The sequence below is a fragment of the Pseudophryne corroboree genome, chromosome 2 (genome assembly GCF_028390025.1).
Source record: "Pseudophryne corroboree isolate aPseCor3 chromosome 2, aPseCor3.hap2, whole genome shotgun sequence".
Taxonomy (NCBI): domain Eukaryota; kingdom Metazoa; phylum Chordata; class Amphibia; order Anura; family Myobatrachidae; genus Pseudophryne; species Pseudophryne corroboree.
In genome coordinates this window covers 758,971,648-758,992,246 of record NC_086445.1, presented here as the reverse complement: position 1 = coordinate 758,992,246, position 20,599 = coordinate 758,971,648, and the positions used below count along the sequence as shown (strand labels likewise).

Here is a 20,599-nt window from a genome sequence, read left to right as displayed (position 1 = left end):
TTCTCCTCCGACAATTTTATTTTAGGTTTTGGAGTCCTTTTTTTTCTGATATTTGGTGTTTTGGATTTGACATGCTCTGTACTATGACATTGGGCATCGGCCTTGGCAGACGACGTTGCTGGCATTTCATCGTCTCGGCCATGACTAGTGGCAGCAGCTTCAGCACGAGGTGGAAGTGGATCTTGATCTTTCCCTAATTTTGGAACCTCAACTTTTTTGTTCTCCATATTTTATAGGCAGAACTAAAAGGCACCTCAGGTAAACAATGGAGATGGATGGATTGGATACTAGTATACAATTATGGACGGACTGCCACGGTTAGGTGGTATAAAAAAACCACGGTTAGGTGGTATATAATACAATTATGGATGGACGGACTGCCTGCCGAGTGCCGACACAGAGGTAGCCACAGCCGTGAACTACCGCACTGTACACTGGTTGATAAAGAGATAGTAGTATACTCGTAACAACTAGTATGACGACGGTATAAAGAATGAAAAAAAAACCACGGTTAGGTGGTATATATTATAATACAATTATGGTTGGACGGACTGCCTGCCGACTGCCGACACAGAGGTAGCCACAGCCGTGAACTACCGCACTGTACACTGGTTGATAAAGAGATAGTAGTATACTCGTAACAACTAGTATGACACTATGACGGTATAAAGAATGAAAAAAAAACCACGGTTAGGTGGTATATATTATAATACAATTATGGATGGACGGACTGCCTGCCGACTGCCGACACAGAGGTAGCCACAGCCGTGAACTACCGCACTGTACACTGGTTGATAAAGAGATAGTAGTATACTCGTAACAACTAGTATGACACTATGACGGTATAAAGAATGAAAAAAAAACCACGGTTAGGTGGTATATATTATAATAATACAATTATGGATGGACGGACTGCCTGCCGAGTTCCGACACAGAGGTAGCCACAGCCGTGAACTACCGCACTGTACACTGGTTGATAAAGAGATAGTAGTATACTCGTAACAACTAGTATGACACTATGACGGTATAAAGAATGAAAAAAAAAACACGGTTAGGTGGTATATATTATAATACAATTATGGATGGACGGACTGCCTGCCGACTGCCGACACAGAGGTAGCCACAGCCGTGAACTACCGCACTGTACACTGGTTGATAAAGAGATAGTAGTATACTCGTAACAACTAGTATGACACTATGACGGTATAAAGAATGAAAAAAAAACCACGGTTAGGTGGTATATATTATAATACAATTATGGATGGACGGACTGCCTGCCGAGTGCCGACACAGAGGTAGCCACAGCCGTGAACTACCGCACTGTACACTGGTTGATAAAGAGATAGTAGTATACTCGTAACAACTAGTATGACTGACTATGACGGTATAAAGAATGAAAAAAAAACCACGGTTAGGTGGTATATATTATAATACAATTATGGATGGACGGACTGCCTGCCGACTGCCGACACAGAGGTAGCCACAGCCGTGAACTACCGCACTGTACACTGGTTGATAAAGAGATAGTAGTATACTCGTAACAACTAGTATGACACTATGACGGTATAAAGAATGAAAAAAAAACCACGGTTAGGTGGTATATATTATAATACAATTATGGATGGACGGACTGCCTGCCGACTGCCGACACAGAGGTAGCCACAGCCGTGAACTACCGCACTGTACACTGGTTGATAAAGAGATAGTAGTATACTCGTAACAACTAGTATGACTATGACGACGGTATAAAGAAAGAAAAAAAAATACCACGGTTAGGTGGTATATAATTATACAATTATGGATGGACGGACTGCCTGCCGAGTGCCGACTGCCGACACAGAGGTAGCCACAGCCGTGAACTACCGCACTGTACTGTGTCTGCTGCTAATATAGACTGGTTGATAAAGAGATAGTATACAACAATATACTACTATACTGGTGGTCAGGCACTGGTCACCACTAGTCACACTGGCAGTGGCACTCCTGCAGCAAAAGTGTGCACTGTTTAATTTTAAATTAATATATTATGTACTCCTGGCTCCTGCTATAACAACCTGCAGTGCTCCCCAGTCTCCCCCACAATTATTATAAGCTTTTATACATTGATGTGCAGCACACTGGGCTGAGCTGAGTGCACACAGACTGAGTCACACTGTGTGACTGCTGTGTATCGTTTTTTTCAGGCAGAGAACGGATATAGCAGAGAACGGATATATTAAATAAAAGTTAACTTAACAACAACTGCACTGGTCACTGTGGTAAACTCTGTCTGCACAATCTCTCTCTCTCTCTCTCTCTTCTAATCTATTCTAATGGAGAGGACGCCAGCCACGTCCTCTCCCTATCAATCTCAATGCACGTGTGAAAATGGCGGCGACGCGCGGCTCCTTATATAGAATCCGAGTCTCGCGAGAATCCGACAGCGTCATGATGACGTTCGGGCGCGCTCGGGTTAACCGAGCAAGGCGGGAAGATCCGAGTCGCTCGGACCCGTGAAAAAAAAAGTGAAGTTCGTGCGGGTTCGGATTCAAAGAAACCGAACCCGCTCATCTCTAATAAAAAGTCCCTGTATTTGCACTGTCCAGCAAAAGTTAGTGTATTCCTTTTAGATCTAAAGTAACAAAACATAGGAGTATCTTAGTGAGTTATAGTTATGTAAATGGTTATGTGTGTATGTAACATACGGAGATGAATGCACACACTAAAATTTCCAGGGCAGCAGGGTGCATTATATTTTCCTACTCTCCCGCAAGTGTCGGAAGACTCACAGTTTTTTGGGCAGACTCCCATGGGCACATTTCCCGCATACCACCTGCATCCTAGTGAAGCATGCAGGATGAGATCATAAAGAGAATTGCGGTGCCATATGGAGGGTGCGGGGCTAAATTATGTAAATTTGCATCATTAGCCCCACTCCCTCCCTGTGGTCCAACAAATCAAGGCATCTTGGGGACCGGGCCTAGTGATGTGCAGGCCTGCAGCGTCCAGGCTTCTTCTGGAGAGGAGATTTTAAATGTAGGAAACTATGGGGTGCACGGTTTAAATACATTTAATCTTCCTCACAACTAGATAGATATCCATCTTGAAACCAGCACCTCAAAATGCAGTTTAAAATATACTAAATTGAACCAGCCTGTGCCATAGTGGTGGTGTACCCGACAACAACTATTTTGCTAGTAGCACCATTATCCATTTGAATTTAAAACACACATACTTTTATCAATGTTCAATTTATTACAATATTTTTCATTTTATGCACCAAAAAAGTGCATCTTATTTTAATTAACATGTGTAACACTTTGAAAAGGCTTGGGAGCCACTGTTGTAGATCATTGTTTAATTATATAAAATAAAAATTCTAATTATTGTGTTACCACAGGCTTTGATCTGCAGTTGCTTTGTTCCTTTCTACTGCGGGATGGTACCACCTTCATACCGGGGAGTGGTAAGTCATGCTGTTTTCTTTGGTATGTAATTTGCAGCACAAAATCTCTAACTATTTAGAAAGCTTGATTATGTCTCGAAGCTGTCCTATCAAGCAGATTAGCCCACACAGGCCCTCATTCCGAGTCGTTCGCTCGGTAATTTTCATCGCATCGCAGTGAAATTCCGCTTAGTACGCATGCGCAATAATCGCACTGCGACTGCGCCAAGTAATTTTACCATGAAGATAGTATTTTTACTCACGGCTTTTTCTTCGCTCCGGCGATCGTAGTGTGATTGACAGGAAATGGGTGTTACTGGGCGGAAACACGGCGTTTTAGGGGCGTGTGGATAAAAACGCTACCGTTTCCGGAAAAAACGCAGGAGTGGCCGGAGAAACGGGGGAGTGTCTGGGCGAACGCTGGGTGTGTTTATGACGTCAAACCAGGAACGACAAGCACTGAACTGATCGCAGATACCGAGTAAGTCTGAAGCTACTCTGAAACTGCTAAGTAGTTTGTAATCGCAATATTGCGAATACATCGGTCGCAATTTTAAGAAGCTAAGATACACTCCCAGTAGGCGTAGTCTTAGCGTGAGCAACTCTGCTAAATTCGCCTTGCGAGCGATCAACTCGGAATGAGGGCCACAGAATGGTCAGCGCTGGCCACCAATTGGAATCCTGCGTTCTGAGTGAAATGGCGAGAGAGACTCAACGGAAGAGTACCACCTTCATCAGTCCACCCCTGGTGGTATTTCTCCAAGGTCTCCACATAATGCATATTTGGATTCCTTTATGTAGAAAACATACAGTACATAAACTGCATCTAAAATTGGGATACGGTCAATTTACCTATAATCAAAATCCCAATGGTCAAAATACAGACAACCATTGAACGACGGTCAAAATCCCGACAAGGTCAAAATCCCGACATGGTCAAAATACAGACATTTAAAATGTTGACATACACACTAATAAACAATGAAAAACTCTTGTCGACTTTTTGACCTGTCGACATTTTAAATGTCGGTATTCTGACCTTGTGGTATTTTACCTATTGTCGGGATTTTGACCGTCGGTCAATTGGTGTTAGTATTTTGACCGTCTGGATTTTGATTGTAAGTATTTCATACTGATTCCCTAAAAATGTGTCCATCTCTACAGCAGTAGCTTATTGTCTAAGGTGTTGGAATGGGAGGGGCAAGGGGCCAGCTCGCTTCACCCAAACATGACAGGCACCAATGTACAAGAGGAGTGATGTGCAGTCGGATGAAAGACTGCACATCACAACCTCCGTGCATGCAGGGGGCCGCTCCCGACACCAGAGCAGTGCTGCAAATCTTGGCGTTTAGGGGGCGTGGCCTAATGCCGAGAAGCCCCTCTCCCTGAGAGACCTGTAGCAGTGCTGTGTCAGGTAGTGTCTCTCCCACTCCCTCTTTTTTCCTGTCCCCCTCACTCTCCCTAACAATCTCTCTCCCCTTGCTCCTCTAACTTTCTCTCCCTGACACTATACTGTATTTCCCTCTCATCCTGACACCCTCTCTTTATCTCCGTCTTTCTCAGTGCTGCAAGTATGGCGGTACGGGGCGGTACTGCGTACCAGTAAGAAATTACTAGCTGGTACAAAGCACCGCCGGCCCAATGGCGTGTATCTCCAATCAGGCACCAGTACGTTAGCCAATCAGAGCTCGTGGACCGGCAGCAATGGCTCCTGACTGGTTGGCGGACCATGAACTTTGATTGGCTCACGAACCGGCGCCTGATTGGAGATACACGCCGCTGCCGGAGACAGGACTGACTGAGCACTGAGGGGCAGGAGAAGCATGCTCTGTGCTCTCCTCCCCTTACACACACAGCAACAGCAGCGATGAGCAGGGGGGGCTACCTGGCACTGTGGGGACAAATCTGGCCTGTGGGGTATGTATGGCACTGTGGAGGCATATGTGTACTTGGCACTGGGGGGCATATCTAGCACTGTGGGACATATCTGGCACTGCAGGGGGCATATCTGTAAATGGCCCTGTGGGGGCATATCTAGCACTGTGGGGGCATATGTGTACCTGGCACTGGGGGGCATATCTAGCACTGTGGGACATATCTGGCACTGCAGGGGGCATATCTGTAAATGGCCCTGTGGGGGCATATCTAGCACTGTGGGGGCATATGTGTACCTGGCTCTGTGGGGGCATATGTGTATCTGGCACCATGGGGGAATATTTGTATCTGGCACTGTAGGAGCATATCTAGCACTGTTAAGGCATACCTGGCACTGTGGGGGCATATGTGTATCTGGCACTGTGTGGCATATCTGGCACCGTGGGGGCATATGTTTATCTGGCACTGCACTACTATGGGGCATATGTGTATCTGGCATTCTACTATTGGGGGCATATGTGTATCTGGCATTCTACTATTGGGGGCATATGTGTATCTGGCACTCCACTAATGGGGGCATATTTGTATCTGGCACTATTGGGGCATATGTGTATCTGGCACTCCACTAATGGGGGCATATGTGTATCTGGCACTATTTGGGCATATGTGGGTCTGGCACTGCACTTTTGGAGTCATATGTGTATCGGCCTCTCATATGTGTATCATGCCCCCATTTTCATTGGCCACACCGTGTGTGGCATGTGGTCACACCCATTTTTTGGCACGCGCACACAGTACCACTAAGACATGTTTTCTACTTGCACCACTGGTCTTTCTTTTCCTGACACTCTCTCTTGCTTCCCTCTCTGTCTTTCTCTCTCCCTCCCTCTGATACCCTCTCTCTCTTTTGCTCTCTCCCTGATGCCCTCTCTCATCCTTTTCTCTCTCCTTCTCCCTGACACCTCTCTCTCTCTCTCTCTCGATCCCCCCTCTATCATTCCCTCTTTTGACATGAAACCCTCTCTCTCTTGCTCCGACACCCTTTTCTCTCGCTCCAACACCCTCTCTCTATCTCTCCCTGACCCACCCCTGTCTCTCTCTCCCTTTCTTTCTCTCTTGTCTCTTTTACCCTGAAACCCTTTCTCTCTCACTCCTCTCTTTCTCCCTGATACCTCTCTCTCTCATTCTCCCCTCTATCTTTACCTGACACCCTCTTTTTCTCTCTCTCTCTCTCTCTCTCTCTTTCCTGCTCCCCTAAAGGGAATTGTAGTGACACCACCATGGTGCTGCCTCCTTTTCATTCTAGTAGTACTGCCTCCCCCTCGCCGGTGGCTTCTCCACCAGGGGCGCCATAATGAGGATCTTTCTTGCCCCCCAATCTATAAATATTCTGACGCCCCTGACTGTATGTGATAATCATCTATAGCAGCCCAATTTCCCATATACTGTAATAATCCGAATTGATCTTGGTTGCTCCCATGACTTAACACATGATAGCAATCATCAGTTCTGACATTGGTGTAAGAAATATTGGATGCTGAATTGTACTGTGGTGAGGCAGGTATCAAGAACATGACTCCCCACTGGTTGCAGCAAGACTGGCATGGCAGCTCTTAAAGAGGAGAATAGATGAAACTTAATTGTATGACAAATCAGCACAGTATGCCACCTTACATTCTCATGTTATAAACCATAATGTTAAATCGTTGGTGGCATTACATGACAGTGTCAACCTTGGTCTAATACACTTTCAACCACAAGTACACACAGTTCAGAGTTGATAAAATATGGTGACACGCTTATGGGCCCTACACATTGAGCGTTCCGCCGCCGAGCTGCCCAACGGCGGATACGGCCGATGGGCGACCCAGCGGCGGAGGGGGCAGTGGCGTCACCCGGCTCCATAGAAGTGCAGGCAAATATGGAAGAGATCGTCCATAGTGGCCTGCATGCACAGGCGACGGGGCACCAGCGATGAACGAGCGCAGGGCCGCGCATCGTTCATCGCTGGTGCCTCCACACTGAAAGATATGAACGGTATCTCGTACATTAATGAACGAGATCGCTCATATCTTTCACTAAAATCGTGCAGTGTGTAGGGCCCATTACTATACTCTGTCTATGTTTGTCTGTCCATTCCTTGCTTCACATAGCACAATAAGAGTAAAATGCAACTAAATTTACATAGGGCACAAGTGTAATGCTGCGTACAAACTATACGATGTGTGTAGCCAGTGGCATCACACACGACGGGAACCGGCAGCGGTGTAGGCATTGGCAACTGCACACACACTTGCCGATGCTGCCAGCGACGAGCGACGGCGGAGGGAAGAGTGAGGGTCATGCTGCATTCGACAGCATGGTATTGTCAACGACATCCCCAGATTGACCTGCATGTATGGACGACAGTGGATGCGCATTGTTCATTGCATAGTGCATACACATTGGGCGATATTACAAAACAAAATGAGCGACATTGTTAAAATATCGCCTAGTGTGTGTATGCACCATAAAACTTTTATTTTTGTAGGCGCAGTAAAGAAATCATTTATAAAGAAAAACATATACACCCAACTCTGCATATGCCTCAGTGCTAAAATGCACATTCTCAAGAGGAAAGTGTCTATGAAAATGAATGGAGTTTATTGATTTTGTAGGACTGGTTAATCCTGCCATCTTTAAATGTGGGATGTAGTCAAAATGTTAGCATGTTACAATGTCGACATCACAATTTCAGTCATGATGTCAACAATGCTAAAGTGGCGACGTTGAACATGTTGGTGACTGCAGAATGTTGACACAATAAATGCTGCATGGCCTGGCAGATGGTCTAGAGGGGTTGGGTGGACGTGACCGGTGTCAGCATATCTCCGCCGGTATCCAGACAGCGGAATGCTGGGAGGGGGGGGGGGGGGGGGGGTGCAAGAGCAACAAGCAGTCCCTGCAGATTTTGTTCCCATTCTATGGGTGTAGTCCCTGACTGTCGGGATTCTCAGGGGGCAGGATGTAGGGGGAGGTGTTGTGACCGGCAAGAGGGGAGCTTTAGGGTTAGGCCTTGGCAGGGATGGTTAACGTTCAGCACTAAGGTAGGCGATGGGGGTTAGGCAGACTCGCTGCCGCAAGTGTCGCTGGATCTTCCGGAAGTCTTCATCTAACCAACTGACCCGTAGACATCACGGAAGCTGCCAGACCTACCGAACCATGTATGTCAGTGCTAGACCACCAAAAATGTTTTGGCGACATTCTAATCATGTAAACATTGGTTTTGCAGTGGGATTTTACCCATTTTGTAATTTCATTGAAAAACATTCTCATATTGGGGGTCATTCCGACCCGATCGCAAGCTGCACTTCTTCGCAGCCGTGCAATCGGGTCGGAACTGCGCATGCGCCGCTGCCGCAGTGCGCCGGCGCATGGCAGTCATCGTTGCCTAGCGATCGCCTCTGAGACAGAGGCGGTCGCTGGGTGGGAGGGGGCAGAACGGCGGCATTTAGCCGCCGTTTAGGGGGAGCGGTCCGGCCAACGCAGGCGTGGCCGGAATGTTCGGGGGGCGGGCCGCAGTGGCTGCGTGACGTGTCACGCAGCCACTGCGGCCAGTGGGAGCGACGAGTAACTCCCGGCCAGCTGCAGGAGCTGCGCTGGCCGGGAGTTACTCCTCAAATACAAAGGCATCGCCTCTGTTTGATGCTTTTGTATTTGTACAGGGGGGCCGGCACTGACATGCGGGGTGGACTAGCCCTGTGCTGGGCGTCCCCCCACATGTCTGAGTTAAGGATCGTAGCTGTGCTAAACTTAGCACAGCTACGATCAACTCGGAATGAGCCCCATTGACATTATGCTTGTCCACATGATAAATGTAGACAGACTATACCATTCCAATAAATATACTGTCTATACAATTTATAAAACAAAGACCCTTCATCCTTATCCCTTAGTTGTGTATTTATCCCTATTGTAGTGTATACACTGAATCAGCAAACCCGCACCTAAAACTGCACACAGAGGGGGTCATTCCGAGTTGATCGCTCGCTGCTGATTTTCGCAGCGCAGCGTTCAGGTGAAAAAGCTGCATTTCTGCGCATGTGTATGGGCCGCAATGCGCACACGCTTCGTACGGGTACAAAGCCCGTTGTGGTTGTGCACAGGATCTACCGAAGTTTTTCTTCGCACTGACGGCCGCAAGAAGATTGACAGGAAGGGGGCATTTCTGGGTGTCAACTGACCGTTTTCAGGGAGTGTTTGAAAAAATGCAGGCGTGTCTGAAAAAACGCAAGCGTGGCTGGGCGTGTGTATGACGTCAAATCCGGACAAGAATAGGCTGAAGTGATCGCAAGTGCTGAGGAGGTTCAGAGATACTCTGAAACTGCACAAACTGTTTTTGTAGAGTTCGGCTGCACAAGCGTTCGCACTTCTGCTAAGCTAAAATACACTCCCCAGTGGGCGGCGGCATAGCGTTTGCATGGCTGCTAAAACTAGCTAGCGAGTTATCAACTCAGAATGACCCCCAGAGTCTGTTCACAAGGATGAACTTGGCTGAGATGTGTGATAATGCTAAAAAAAGGCAGAGAATATGCGCTTCTCAGAAATTATGCCTCATCGATGGTCTCTTACCAGGGAGTAATTCGGCTAAGATAAAACACATTCATGAGATAAAACAATTTCTTTAATATACCATCTTACCACAAGATGGCAGCACACATTCAGGTATCGCATAAAATAAATCCATAACTTTGTGAAATGTAAGCCCCAGACATGATAAGTATGTGGGCTAAATTGTGTTTAACGTAAAAAACACTGTATTCTAATGTACATAAGTAATTAAAAATAACAGCGTGCTTTATTTCTATTTTAAAATTATTTCTTTTAGATATGTATGGACCCCTCTGTAGATCCTATAGCAATTGTATACAGCCCATAGTAATCATGTGCCCACCTATGCAATCCACCTTGACAGCAAATTTCTCATTCTTACAGTATGCTCTTTCTTTTTTTTAATCTTCCTATCACAGTCCCCTTTGTGTTTTATCTATCAAAATAATATTTAATAACCTTTCTTTCCCGCAGAGATATATTGATGGTGGATTTACAAACTTCCAACCACTTTATGATTTACAATCGATGATAACCATATCTCCGTACACGGGAGAGATTGACATTTGTCCCCGAGATTGTCCTGTCAGCCACTTATGTTTTGAGATTTGTAATACCAGTTTCCAGCTTTCAGTACAGAATCTGTCCAGAGTGAGCTATGCTTTATTCCCACCCTCATCGTATGTAAGTATTCTATTATAACCAAACTACTTCTGTATTAAGCATTAGAGACTTTCTGACAAAACTATAGATCGGCGGTATGTGGCTCTCCAGTTTTGTAGCACAGCACAATGAGTCCATGAAACCATGTGGTGAAAAAGTGATGTCACTTGGTATAGAAGTGAGCAGAGACAGGCATTACAGTGAAAAAAGACAATGGTAATACCACAAACAACAACACAGAAAATGTAGGGGAAGGCTAGTATGGGAAGCGGTCAAGTTACCTGTAATCAAAATCCCAACGGTCAAAATCCCGACATGGGCCAGTATTTACTAATAATTCGATTTTGTCCGATTTGTGTTTTTTTTTCAAACTCTCAATCCGGGAATTCACTAAGCACAAATCTCGGCAGTGTTTGGCCTATTCGTAATGGTTTGTATGACAAAGTTCAGAAATACGAATGAATAGACCATCGGTCAAACGCGGCTGTTATTTCATAGAACACGGGTATTCACTATTCATTCGTATTTGGGTGTTAGTCTCTGAGTGCTCAATTGCGGGTCTATTTTTTTGCAAATCGTTAAAAAAAGCAGCAAAAAAATAGACCTGCTTTTTCAAGGCGAGTTTGGATAATCATGCACGGATCTGTGAGATCGGTGTATGGTTATCAATGGGAAAAGGTCTGTTTAGTGTAAAAATGTGTAAATCGTGAAAAATGTATGCGCGGGGTCCCCCCTCCTAAGCATAACCAGCCTCGGGCTCTTTGAGCCGGTCCTGGTTGCAAAAATACAGGGGAAAAAATCAGCCCCCCATCCGCCGCCCTTGGATGGGGGGGACAGCCTCGGGCTTCACCCCTGGCCCTTGGGTGGCTGGAGGGGGGACCCCTTGATTTAAGGGGTTCCCACTCCTCGAGGGTACCCCGGCCAGGGGTGACTAGTTAGTGATTTAATGCCAGGGCCGCAGGGACCAAGATAAAAGTGTCCCCCGGCTGTGGCATTATCTCTCTGACTAGTGGAGCCCAGTGCTGGTTCAAAAAATACGGGGGACTCCTATGCTTTTTGTCCCCCATATTTTTTGCACCAGGACCAGGCGCAGAGCCCGGTGCTGGTTGTTTAAATATGGGGGAACCCCTGTCATTTTTTCCCCTGTATTTTTGCAACCAGGACCGGCTCAAAGAGCCCGAGGCTTGTGCTTAGGAGGGGGGACCCCATGCAATTTTTTTTCTGTTTTTTAACTCTTTAAACACTGTTGTTAAGGTACACAATGAAGCCCTGCACGGATCTCACAAATCCGACCGGGATTCCTTGTGTTGTGACAGGCAGTGTTTTACTCATCACTCCCGTAAAACACTGCCTGACATTAAGAATCACATCGACATCGGAAAAGACGAATGAGGAAAACTCGGCAGCTTAGTAAATGACCGTATCAGGATTCAAAAAGTTGCAGTAAAATGCACCCGATACCATTTGAGTTCAAACACCCTTAAAAACGGCTAAAACATGAATATTAGTAAATATACCCCATGGTCAAAATACCGACATTTAAAATACGGACAGGGTCAAAATACCGACATTTAAAATGTCGGCAGGTCAGAACGTCGACACACATTTTTCATGATTTTTTTTCTTTGAAACCGACTTGTTCATTCTTTACTATCCCAGTAGACATGGAGGGGGAATATAATAGTGCCCGAAGCATGGCAAGTGCAGTGAGATTCGGTACACTTATACGGTGTTCAAGTCGACCTATGTCGACATACACAAATTAAAAAAAAAAAATTTTTACCTTGTCGGTGTACATGTTCAGACGAGGGAGGCGGTCGATAACGATGCACTGGAGCATGTTTCGTTAATGTCATTGAGTGTACACACTGGAAGAGATTGTGAAAGATCTCGCTCAAATCGGCCCTTCTGAGCGAGATCTTTCATTTTCTTGTCTAGTGTGTATGGGCCTTAATAAACCTGTATGCAAGTGAAGTTCTTACTCCGCCACATGTGACGTATGCCCGCCGCACTCTGCCCTTGTTACATATCTTCCCACACCATTTTTGCCTGTTACATTTTACCTCCGCTCCCTGCACCCTCTCCATCAACCTGGTGTGGTTTCTGAAGAGCTGGGGGGATTTTTCAAATGAAACAACTGAAGTTGACTATAGCAACCAATCATGTGTGTTATCACTTTTATAGATTGTATTAGTTAAATGATAGTTATTGACTGGTTTCTATAAGCAATGCTTCCACTTGTGTTCTTTAGAAGGTATAACAGATATGCCTCTATAGGGGTAATTCTGAGTTGATCGCAGCAGCAAGTTTGTTAGCAATTGGGCAAAACCATGTGCACTGCAGGGGAGGCAGATATAACATTTGCAGAGAGAGTTAGATTTGGGTGGATTATATTGTTTCTGTGCAGGGTAAATACTGGCTGCTTTATTCTTACACTGCAATCTAGATTCCCCACCCAAATCTAACTCTCTCTGCACATGTTATATCTGCCTCCTCTGCAGTGCACATGGTTTTGCCCAACTGCTAATAAAATTGCTGCTGCGATCAACGCAGAGTGACCACCAATGTGCAGACTATCGCTGATGATATCACTGTTGCATTGCAGAGAAAGCTCACGCAGAATGAGCTGTTCAGTACAGTGCAGCACTCTGACTCTACTCTACTGAACACCACATCAGGGTAAGCGCTGCATGTAGGGGCAGATTGTGAGAGCCACATAAAGCTGAACATATCTCCAGTCTGTCCATATAGTCATGACAAATGTTTGACTGCTCTTGCGCTTTCCCAAAAATCAAGACTATTCTGCTAAAATCAAGACAGCTGGCAGATTGTGCTGCTCTCTCCTACCTGTCCTTGCAGCTTTTACTGGTGTCTTAGGATTGGTATTTATTTATCTGCTTGAAAGTTCAACACTCTAGGCCTCCCTTCCTCAACCAGGCATATCATTAAATCAATGGCAACTCTTTAATAAATAGGCTTTTGTTCCCATCTTATCCCAACAATTGATTATCAGCTCCCAACTGGCATTATATGTTGAAAGAGGAGTGTGTTACTGCATAGATTCCAGTCTTCCTGTTCTCTATGGAGGCCTCATGCCCTATCCTGAAATTGCCACAAACATTACTACTGGGCATGTGCAGGGATCACTTTGTCTTTGATCTGTGTTAGAACATCACTTAGCTCCAGCGGAACCTATGACTACCTGCAATCCACAATGATTCCAGTGTTCCTATACCACTACCCAGTGCCTACATACTGTACACTCACCTCTTGGTGAGCTGTATGATACTTTACTGCACTGCTACACTTCTCCATGAGGGCCAGTGTGTAAAGGTGGGTACACACTGGCCGATATATCGCCCGTTCTCTTGAACGGACGATATATCGCTGGTCCGTCGGCCAGTGTGTACGGCCGATACGTCTATGAACTCCGTAATTCACAAACGTATCGCGTTGGCCCCGCAGCACAGCCGACGGCCAATATATCTACCGATATATTGGCGCGTCGCTGTGTGTGTACGGATGGTCGGCTGACCGCCCGTACACATGCTGCGGTGGCCGGCGGTGATTGACAGCTGAACTGGGCAGGCATGTGTACACGCCCGCCCAGTTCATGACGTCAGTCCCCGACGGATCGGGCAGTGTGTATGCACAGCAAACTGCCCGATCCGTCCATAGATATATCTGCCGATCAATTTATCGGCTGATATATCATCCAGTGTGTACCCACCTTAACAGTGAGTATGACTGTACCTGCTATCTATAAATAAACCAACACCACTGGTAAGTAACTAGGCTGTTCATAATTTGAGGACTGGAAGAGTGCCTTTTGGATCATTAAGAGTAGTCGCTGACCTTTACCCTACCTTGATTGACTGTGTACCCTGTCTGTTAGCCTAATCACCTTGCACTAGGTTTATAGACTTGAAGCTAAGTCACAGAGGGTAGGGGTTTGAACCCGTCCATCTGTGGAAGCTAGGGACAGCTTGGTTAGGCCGGGCCAGCCAGACTATAGCCCACGGTCCTCCCACCCAAATGCCAGGACAACTGTGGGTGCAGGGTGGACCCAAAAGTCAAAGGGGTGAGCAGGGTGTACAACATCTTGGGAGGTACAGTCTGATACACTGACCAAACTCCCATGAAGCACACCCAACAAAAGCATTGAGAGCCTTGGAGATGCTATTCTGCTATACTAAAGTTTTTATTATTCAAAATGTGATAACACTATGTAATGGTAGCAGCAACCTAGGAAACAGCCAGAGAACAATTCATAAACATACTGTAGTTTAATGAAGTCATAGTTCACTATTTATAGGTTTTTATTTTCCATTCACAGATACTGGACGAGTTTTACTGGCAGGGTTATGAAGATGCCATTGTTTACCTTAGGACAAATGGAAAATACAATATACACCATGAGGATCCAAGTACTATCACATTTGTCTCAAAATTTAAAGAGCCTAAAAGATGAAAAAAGTTTAAAGTAAATGGAAGATTTATATAGATATGCTTTTGTTTAGATAAGGAATATGCAAAGCAGAAGACTGCGCTGAGAAATAAGGTACATTGGACTTGCATATCAGAAGCTGATATAATGTATTGAGAGACCTGCAGATGCTATTGTATGTTCCCTTCCCAAACCAGAAATGGAACTGCAGTATACTTATGGCATTTTCTGGTCCATTGCCATTATATTTATATGGGGCTATATCAATGTGACCTTAAAGTACAGTGTCTGAAATTTTGTAATCTTTTAACACTTACTTGAAAGTGGAACTAAAGACAATCAGAGCCTTATAGAGAGAGGAAGGGCCTGGGTACTGTAGGGGGCATGGCCAAATCCGGATGGCATGGCCACATCCCATCCCAAACTTTTTATTGTATTTTTAAATACTATTTAAAAATAGTATTCCATAGTATAATTTCCAGTAAATCCTTCAATGTCCACGGTATGTATAATACAGTATTTGCCAGGTCTGCCACCTGTCATCAAAAGATGTAAAAAAAATAAACTCAGAAGAAAACCAAATTTATACCCTTTTCAGACATTTCACCTTGGAATATGCAGCAGCCAGCAAATTCCCGGGTATCAGCTTCGTGGACTTGGGTTGTGTCCTTTCAAACATGCAGAAATCCTGTGTTGATGATTGATTAATGATTAACATGTATAAACCCGGGATTTATCTGCATGTATGAAAGGGGTATTAATGTGTTCTATATTTATTAAATCATGGGTTTAAGGACCCTACACACTGAGAGATTTGAGTGATTTGCACGATGAAGGATATGAGCAATGAACGATTTTTCAGGTAGTTTTTAGTAACGATTTTGAGCGTACACACTGAACGATTTGTATAAACGATTTGAGCATATTGCAAATTGCATACAACGATATCGTCCAAATTAGCTTGCAATGATAAACAATGGTAGTCCAACGATGAACGACTGCAGGGACGTGCATCGTTCATCGATGATGCCTCCACACTGAACTATTTGAACGATATATCGTTCATTTTTGACCAATATCGTCCATATCGTTCTTAAATATCTACCAGTGTGTAGGGCTTATTAGTTCCACTTTCACTACATGGCCGCAACTAGGGGGGAGGGCTAAGGGGTCGCGTGCCCCGGGCGCCAGAAGAAGGGGGGCACCGAGAACTCTGCCTGTCTCCTTCAGTGGCTGGACAGCGCTAAAGGAGACTCAGGATTGGCGTTACCCATTTACCGCAGTCAGCAATGCAGGGAGGAAAGTTGGCCTTCCTGCTGCTTGCTGCGCACTTACAGGAAAAGGCAATCCTAGGCAGTGAAGGAGGGATCACATCAGCGCAATCCCCATGGCCGGGTTTACCATCTCCTCCCTCCCCTCTCCTCAGAGGCGGACACGCCAGATGACATACTTGAGGGAGAGCAGATGCAGCCAGCGAGGCTGAGGGGCTCTGCTGGCTGAAAGCAGGTGGAGCTAAGAGGGCCAGGCACTGGACAGTGATCTGTTAGTAAGTCAGCCGGCTGGGCTGACTGAAGAGGCAGGCGGCAGGTGTAGCTGAGAGTGGGGTTAGGTTACAGAAAGCACAGTGTCTGACACGAGCCATGCTGATGCTGATGATCGTGACTGCATGCAACCTGCTTCTCACTCACAGGCAGATGTCTGCCTGTGATAAGAAGCAGCTTGGAACTGGGATCATCAGTGCCAGCAGCCCCCTTTGCCAGCATTTTAGTATTGGATCCGTGTTTAAGCTACAGGCATGCGGGTTGTGTGCCTCCCTCCCCCCCTATTTCAAGTCCCAGAGGACTCACATTTCCCGGCAGCTCAGCTTCCTCTAGTCTTCACTCCTGTACATGTTGCTCCACCCACCAGGTCTTCTGCAGGTCATCTGTTCTCCTCCTTCCCCTGCCCTCTCGTTATGTCACTTCCAGATACTGACCACAAAGGGAGCATAGACACAACCCTTCCATTAGCTGGTCTAGACATAGGCTCTCAGAAGTTCCCCTGCTGTGCCTCTGCTACCCTCCCTATGTGTACCACTACCTCTTTCCCTATATACCTATGTATGACTCTGTCTGTTCCTTCCTACCCACCCCATGTGTGCCCCTTTCCCTATATCCCATGTGTTCCTCTTTCATCTATATCAGCTATGTTTCTGCCACCCCTTCATCTGTGTCTTTGCACCTCCACCTTCTAGGCTTCAGCCCCCTTTCCCATCAGTGCCTCTGCTCAGGTTATCTTTGGTACATTCTCCATCCATGTTTTTCTGTCACCTCTATCTGTGCCTCTGATACCCCCCTCCTCTGTGCCTCTGCTCCCTATGCCATCTGTACCTCTGCCAGCATCTCCATTAGTCTACCTGCCTCCCCCCTCCATGTGTGCCTCTGCCCCTTTCCCCATTAGTACCTCTACTACCTCCTGTGTGCCTATGCCTCCTCTACTCCCCTCCATAGCTGGCAGCTGTCATCAGAAGAGGTGCAGGCCAACGGACGCAAGACCATGTACAGCACCACATAATTTATCTGGTAAGCATAATTTTCTATTAATTATAATTTTATATTTCTACCTTCTGGGCAGTATGCAGCATGGTGTTAGCGCCACTGACTGCTAAATATTCCCAATATTTTATGTGACTGCATATGCAGCAAAGCACTTTACGCTGATGCGGTGTCTGTTCATACTGTATACCTGTCTGACTCGATCCCCAGTGGCTTTGCGGCTTTTCCCCATTGACTGCAGTGACATGTCCTTCTTTGGGGTATGTGTCTCTCCTTCACCCCTCTCTATCTCTTCCTCTCCTCTATCTCTCTCCCTCACCTGGGCCTCCTCTTTCCCATCTCTCTCTTCTCTTCTCTCTCTCCCTCCCTACTGTGCAGTGTAATGTAGGGTTTCACTACTGCGCGGCGTAGTTTGAATTAGTATTTTATTATTCATTTTAACCTTTACTTTTTAAGTATTTCTCTAACGTCCTAGTGGATGCTGGGAACTCCGTAAGGACCATGGGGAATAGCGGGCTCCGAAGGAGGCTGGGCACTCTAGAAAGATCTTAGACTACCTGGTGTGCACTGGCTCCTCCCACTATGACCCTCCTCCAAGCCTCAGTTAGATTTCGTGCCCGGCCGAGGTTGGATGCACACTAGGGGCTCTCCTGAGCTCTTAGAAAGTTATAGTCTTAGAATTTGTTTTTTTCAGTGAGACCTGCTGGCAACAGGCTCACTGCAGCGAGGGACTAAGGGGAGAAGAAGCGAACTCGCCTGCTTGCAGCCGGATTGGGCTTCTTAGGCTACTGGACACCATTAGCTCCAGAGGGATCGACCGCAGGCCCAGCCTTGATGTTCGGTCCCGGAGCCGCGCCGCCGTCCCCCTTACAGAGCCAGAAGCAGGAAGATGGTCCGGAAAATCGGCGGCATGAAGACATCCTGTCTTCACCAAGGTAGCGCACAGCACTGCAGCTGTGCGCCGTTGCTCCTCATACACACTTCACACTCCGGTCACTGAGGGTGCAGGGCGCTGGGGGGGGGCGCCCTGAGGCAGCAATAAAAACACCTTGGCTGGCTAAAATACCTCAATATATAGCCCCTGGGGCTATATATGAGGTAAATACCCCTGCCAGAATCCCAAAAAAAGCGGGAGAATAGGCCGCGAAAAAGGGGCAGAGCCTATCTCCTCAGCACACTGGCGCCATTTTTCCCTCACAGCTCGGCTGGAAGGAAGCTCCCTGGCTCTTCCCTGCATTTCTACAGTACAGTAAGAGGGAAAAGAGAGGGGGGGGGCACTAAATTGGCACTGTATACAGTATAAGCAGCTATTAGGGACATAACTCAGTTAGTCCCTGTATATATATAGCGCTCTGGTGTGTGCTGGCATACTCTTACTCTGTCCCCCCAAAGGGCTTTTGTGGGTCCTGTCCTCTATTTGAGCATTCCCTGTGTGTGTGGAGTGTGTCGGTACGGCTGTGTCGACATGTTTGAGGAGGATAATGATGTGGAGGGGGAGCAGATGCCTTTAGCAGAGATGTCACCCCCTGCGGGGCAGACACCTGAGTGGATGGTATTATGGCAAGAAATGAGTGCACGTATAGACTCCTTACATAAAAAATTTGACGACATGCCGACTGTGGGACAGCCGAGTCTTCAGCTCGTGCCTGTCCAAGGGTCTCAAAAGCCATCAGGGGCTCTAAAACGCCCGTTATCTCAGGTGGCACAAGTAGATGTCGACACGGATACTGACGCCAGTGTCGACGACGATGAGTCAAATTTAATGCCCGTTAAGGCCCATTCGCTGCATGATTGAGGCAATGAAAGAGGTGTTAAATATTTCTGATTTACATCCAGGTACCACAAAAAAGGGTATTTATGTTTGGGGAGAAAAAACTACCTGTAGTTTTTCCCCCCGTCAGATGAATTAAATGAAGTGTGTGAAGAAGCGTGGGCTTCCCCTGATAAGAAATTGGTGATTCCTAAGAAATTACTAATGGCGTTCCCTTTCCCGCCAGAGGATAGGTTACGTTGGGAAACACCCCCGAGGGTGGATAAAGCGCTCACACGTTTGTCAAAAAAGGTGGCACTACCGTCCCAGGATACGGCCGCCCTTAAGGAACCTGCTGATAGAAGGCAGGAGGCGATCCTGAAGTCTGTATATACACACTCAGGCATTATACTCAGACCAGCAATTGCGTCAGCGTTGGATGTGCAGTGCTGCCGCTGCATGGTCAGATAACCTGTCAGAAAATATTGACACACTAGACAGAGACACGATCCTGTTAACAATTGACCATATCAAAGACTCAGTCTTATACATGAGAGATGCACAGAGGGAAATCTGCCGGCTGGCATCTAAAGTAAGTGCACTATCTATCTCTGCTAGGAGATGCTTATGGACTCGCCAGTGGACTGGAGATGCAGATTCCAAAAGGCACATGGAAGTTTTGCCTTATAAAGGGGAGGAATTATTTGGGGATGGTCTCTCCGACCTAGTTTCCACAGCAACGTCTGGGAAGTCAGCATTTTTACCCCATGTCCCCTCACAGCCTAAGAAGGCGCCATTTTATCAGGTTCAGTCCTTTCGATCCCAGAAAAACAAGCGGGGAAAAGGAGGGTCTTTTCTGTCAAGAGGCAGAGGCAGGGGAAAAAGGCTGCAGCAAACAGCAGGTTCCCAGGAACAAAAGTCCTCCCCCGCTTCCTCTTCCAAGTCCGCCGCATGACGGTGGGGCTTCACAAGCGGAGCCAGGTACGGTGGGGGCCCGCCTCAGGAATTTCAGCGATCAGTGGGTTCGCTCACAGGTGGATCCCTGGATCCTTCAAATAGTATCTCAGGGATACAGGCTGGAATACGAGGCGATTCCACCCCGCCGTTTCCTAAAATCCGCCTTGCCGATTGCTCCCTCAGACAGGGAGGCAGTGCTAGCGGCAATTCACAAGCTGTATTCCCAGCAGGTGATAATCAAGGTACCCCTACTTCAACAAGGCCGGGGTTACTATTCCACACTATTTGTGGTACCGAAACCGGACGGTTCGGTGAGACCCATTTTAAATTTGAAGTCCTTGAACACATACATAAAAAAA

The 20,599-nt window shown here is 46.6% G+C and overlaps 1 protein-coding gene across 1 annotated transcript in view; it reads left to right on the top strand.

Moving 5' to 3' along the window:
- Nucleotides 1-15,780, top strand: part of LOC135051192 (omega-hydroxyceramide transacylase-like) — a 111,572-nt gene extending 95,792 nt beyond the window's left edge. Inside the window, exons 3-5 of the mRNA XM_063957303.1 lie at nt 3,380-3,445; nt 10,364-10,573; nt 14,889-15,780. Coding sequence (XP_063813373.1) covers nt 3,380-3,445; nt 10,364-10,573; nt 14,889-15,023 — 411 coding nt within the window. The 3' untranslated portion in view covers nt 15,024-15,780. The remainder of the gene's footprint in view (nt 1-3,379; nt 3,446-10,363; nt 10,574-14,888) is intronic.
- The last annotated feature ends 4,819 nt before the right edge of the window (nt 15,781-20,599 follow it).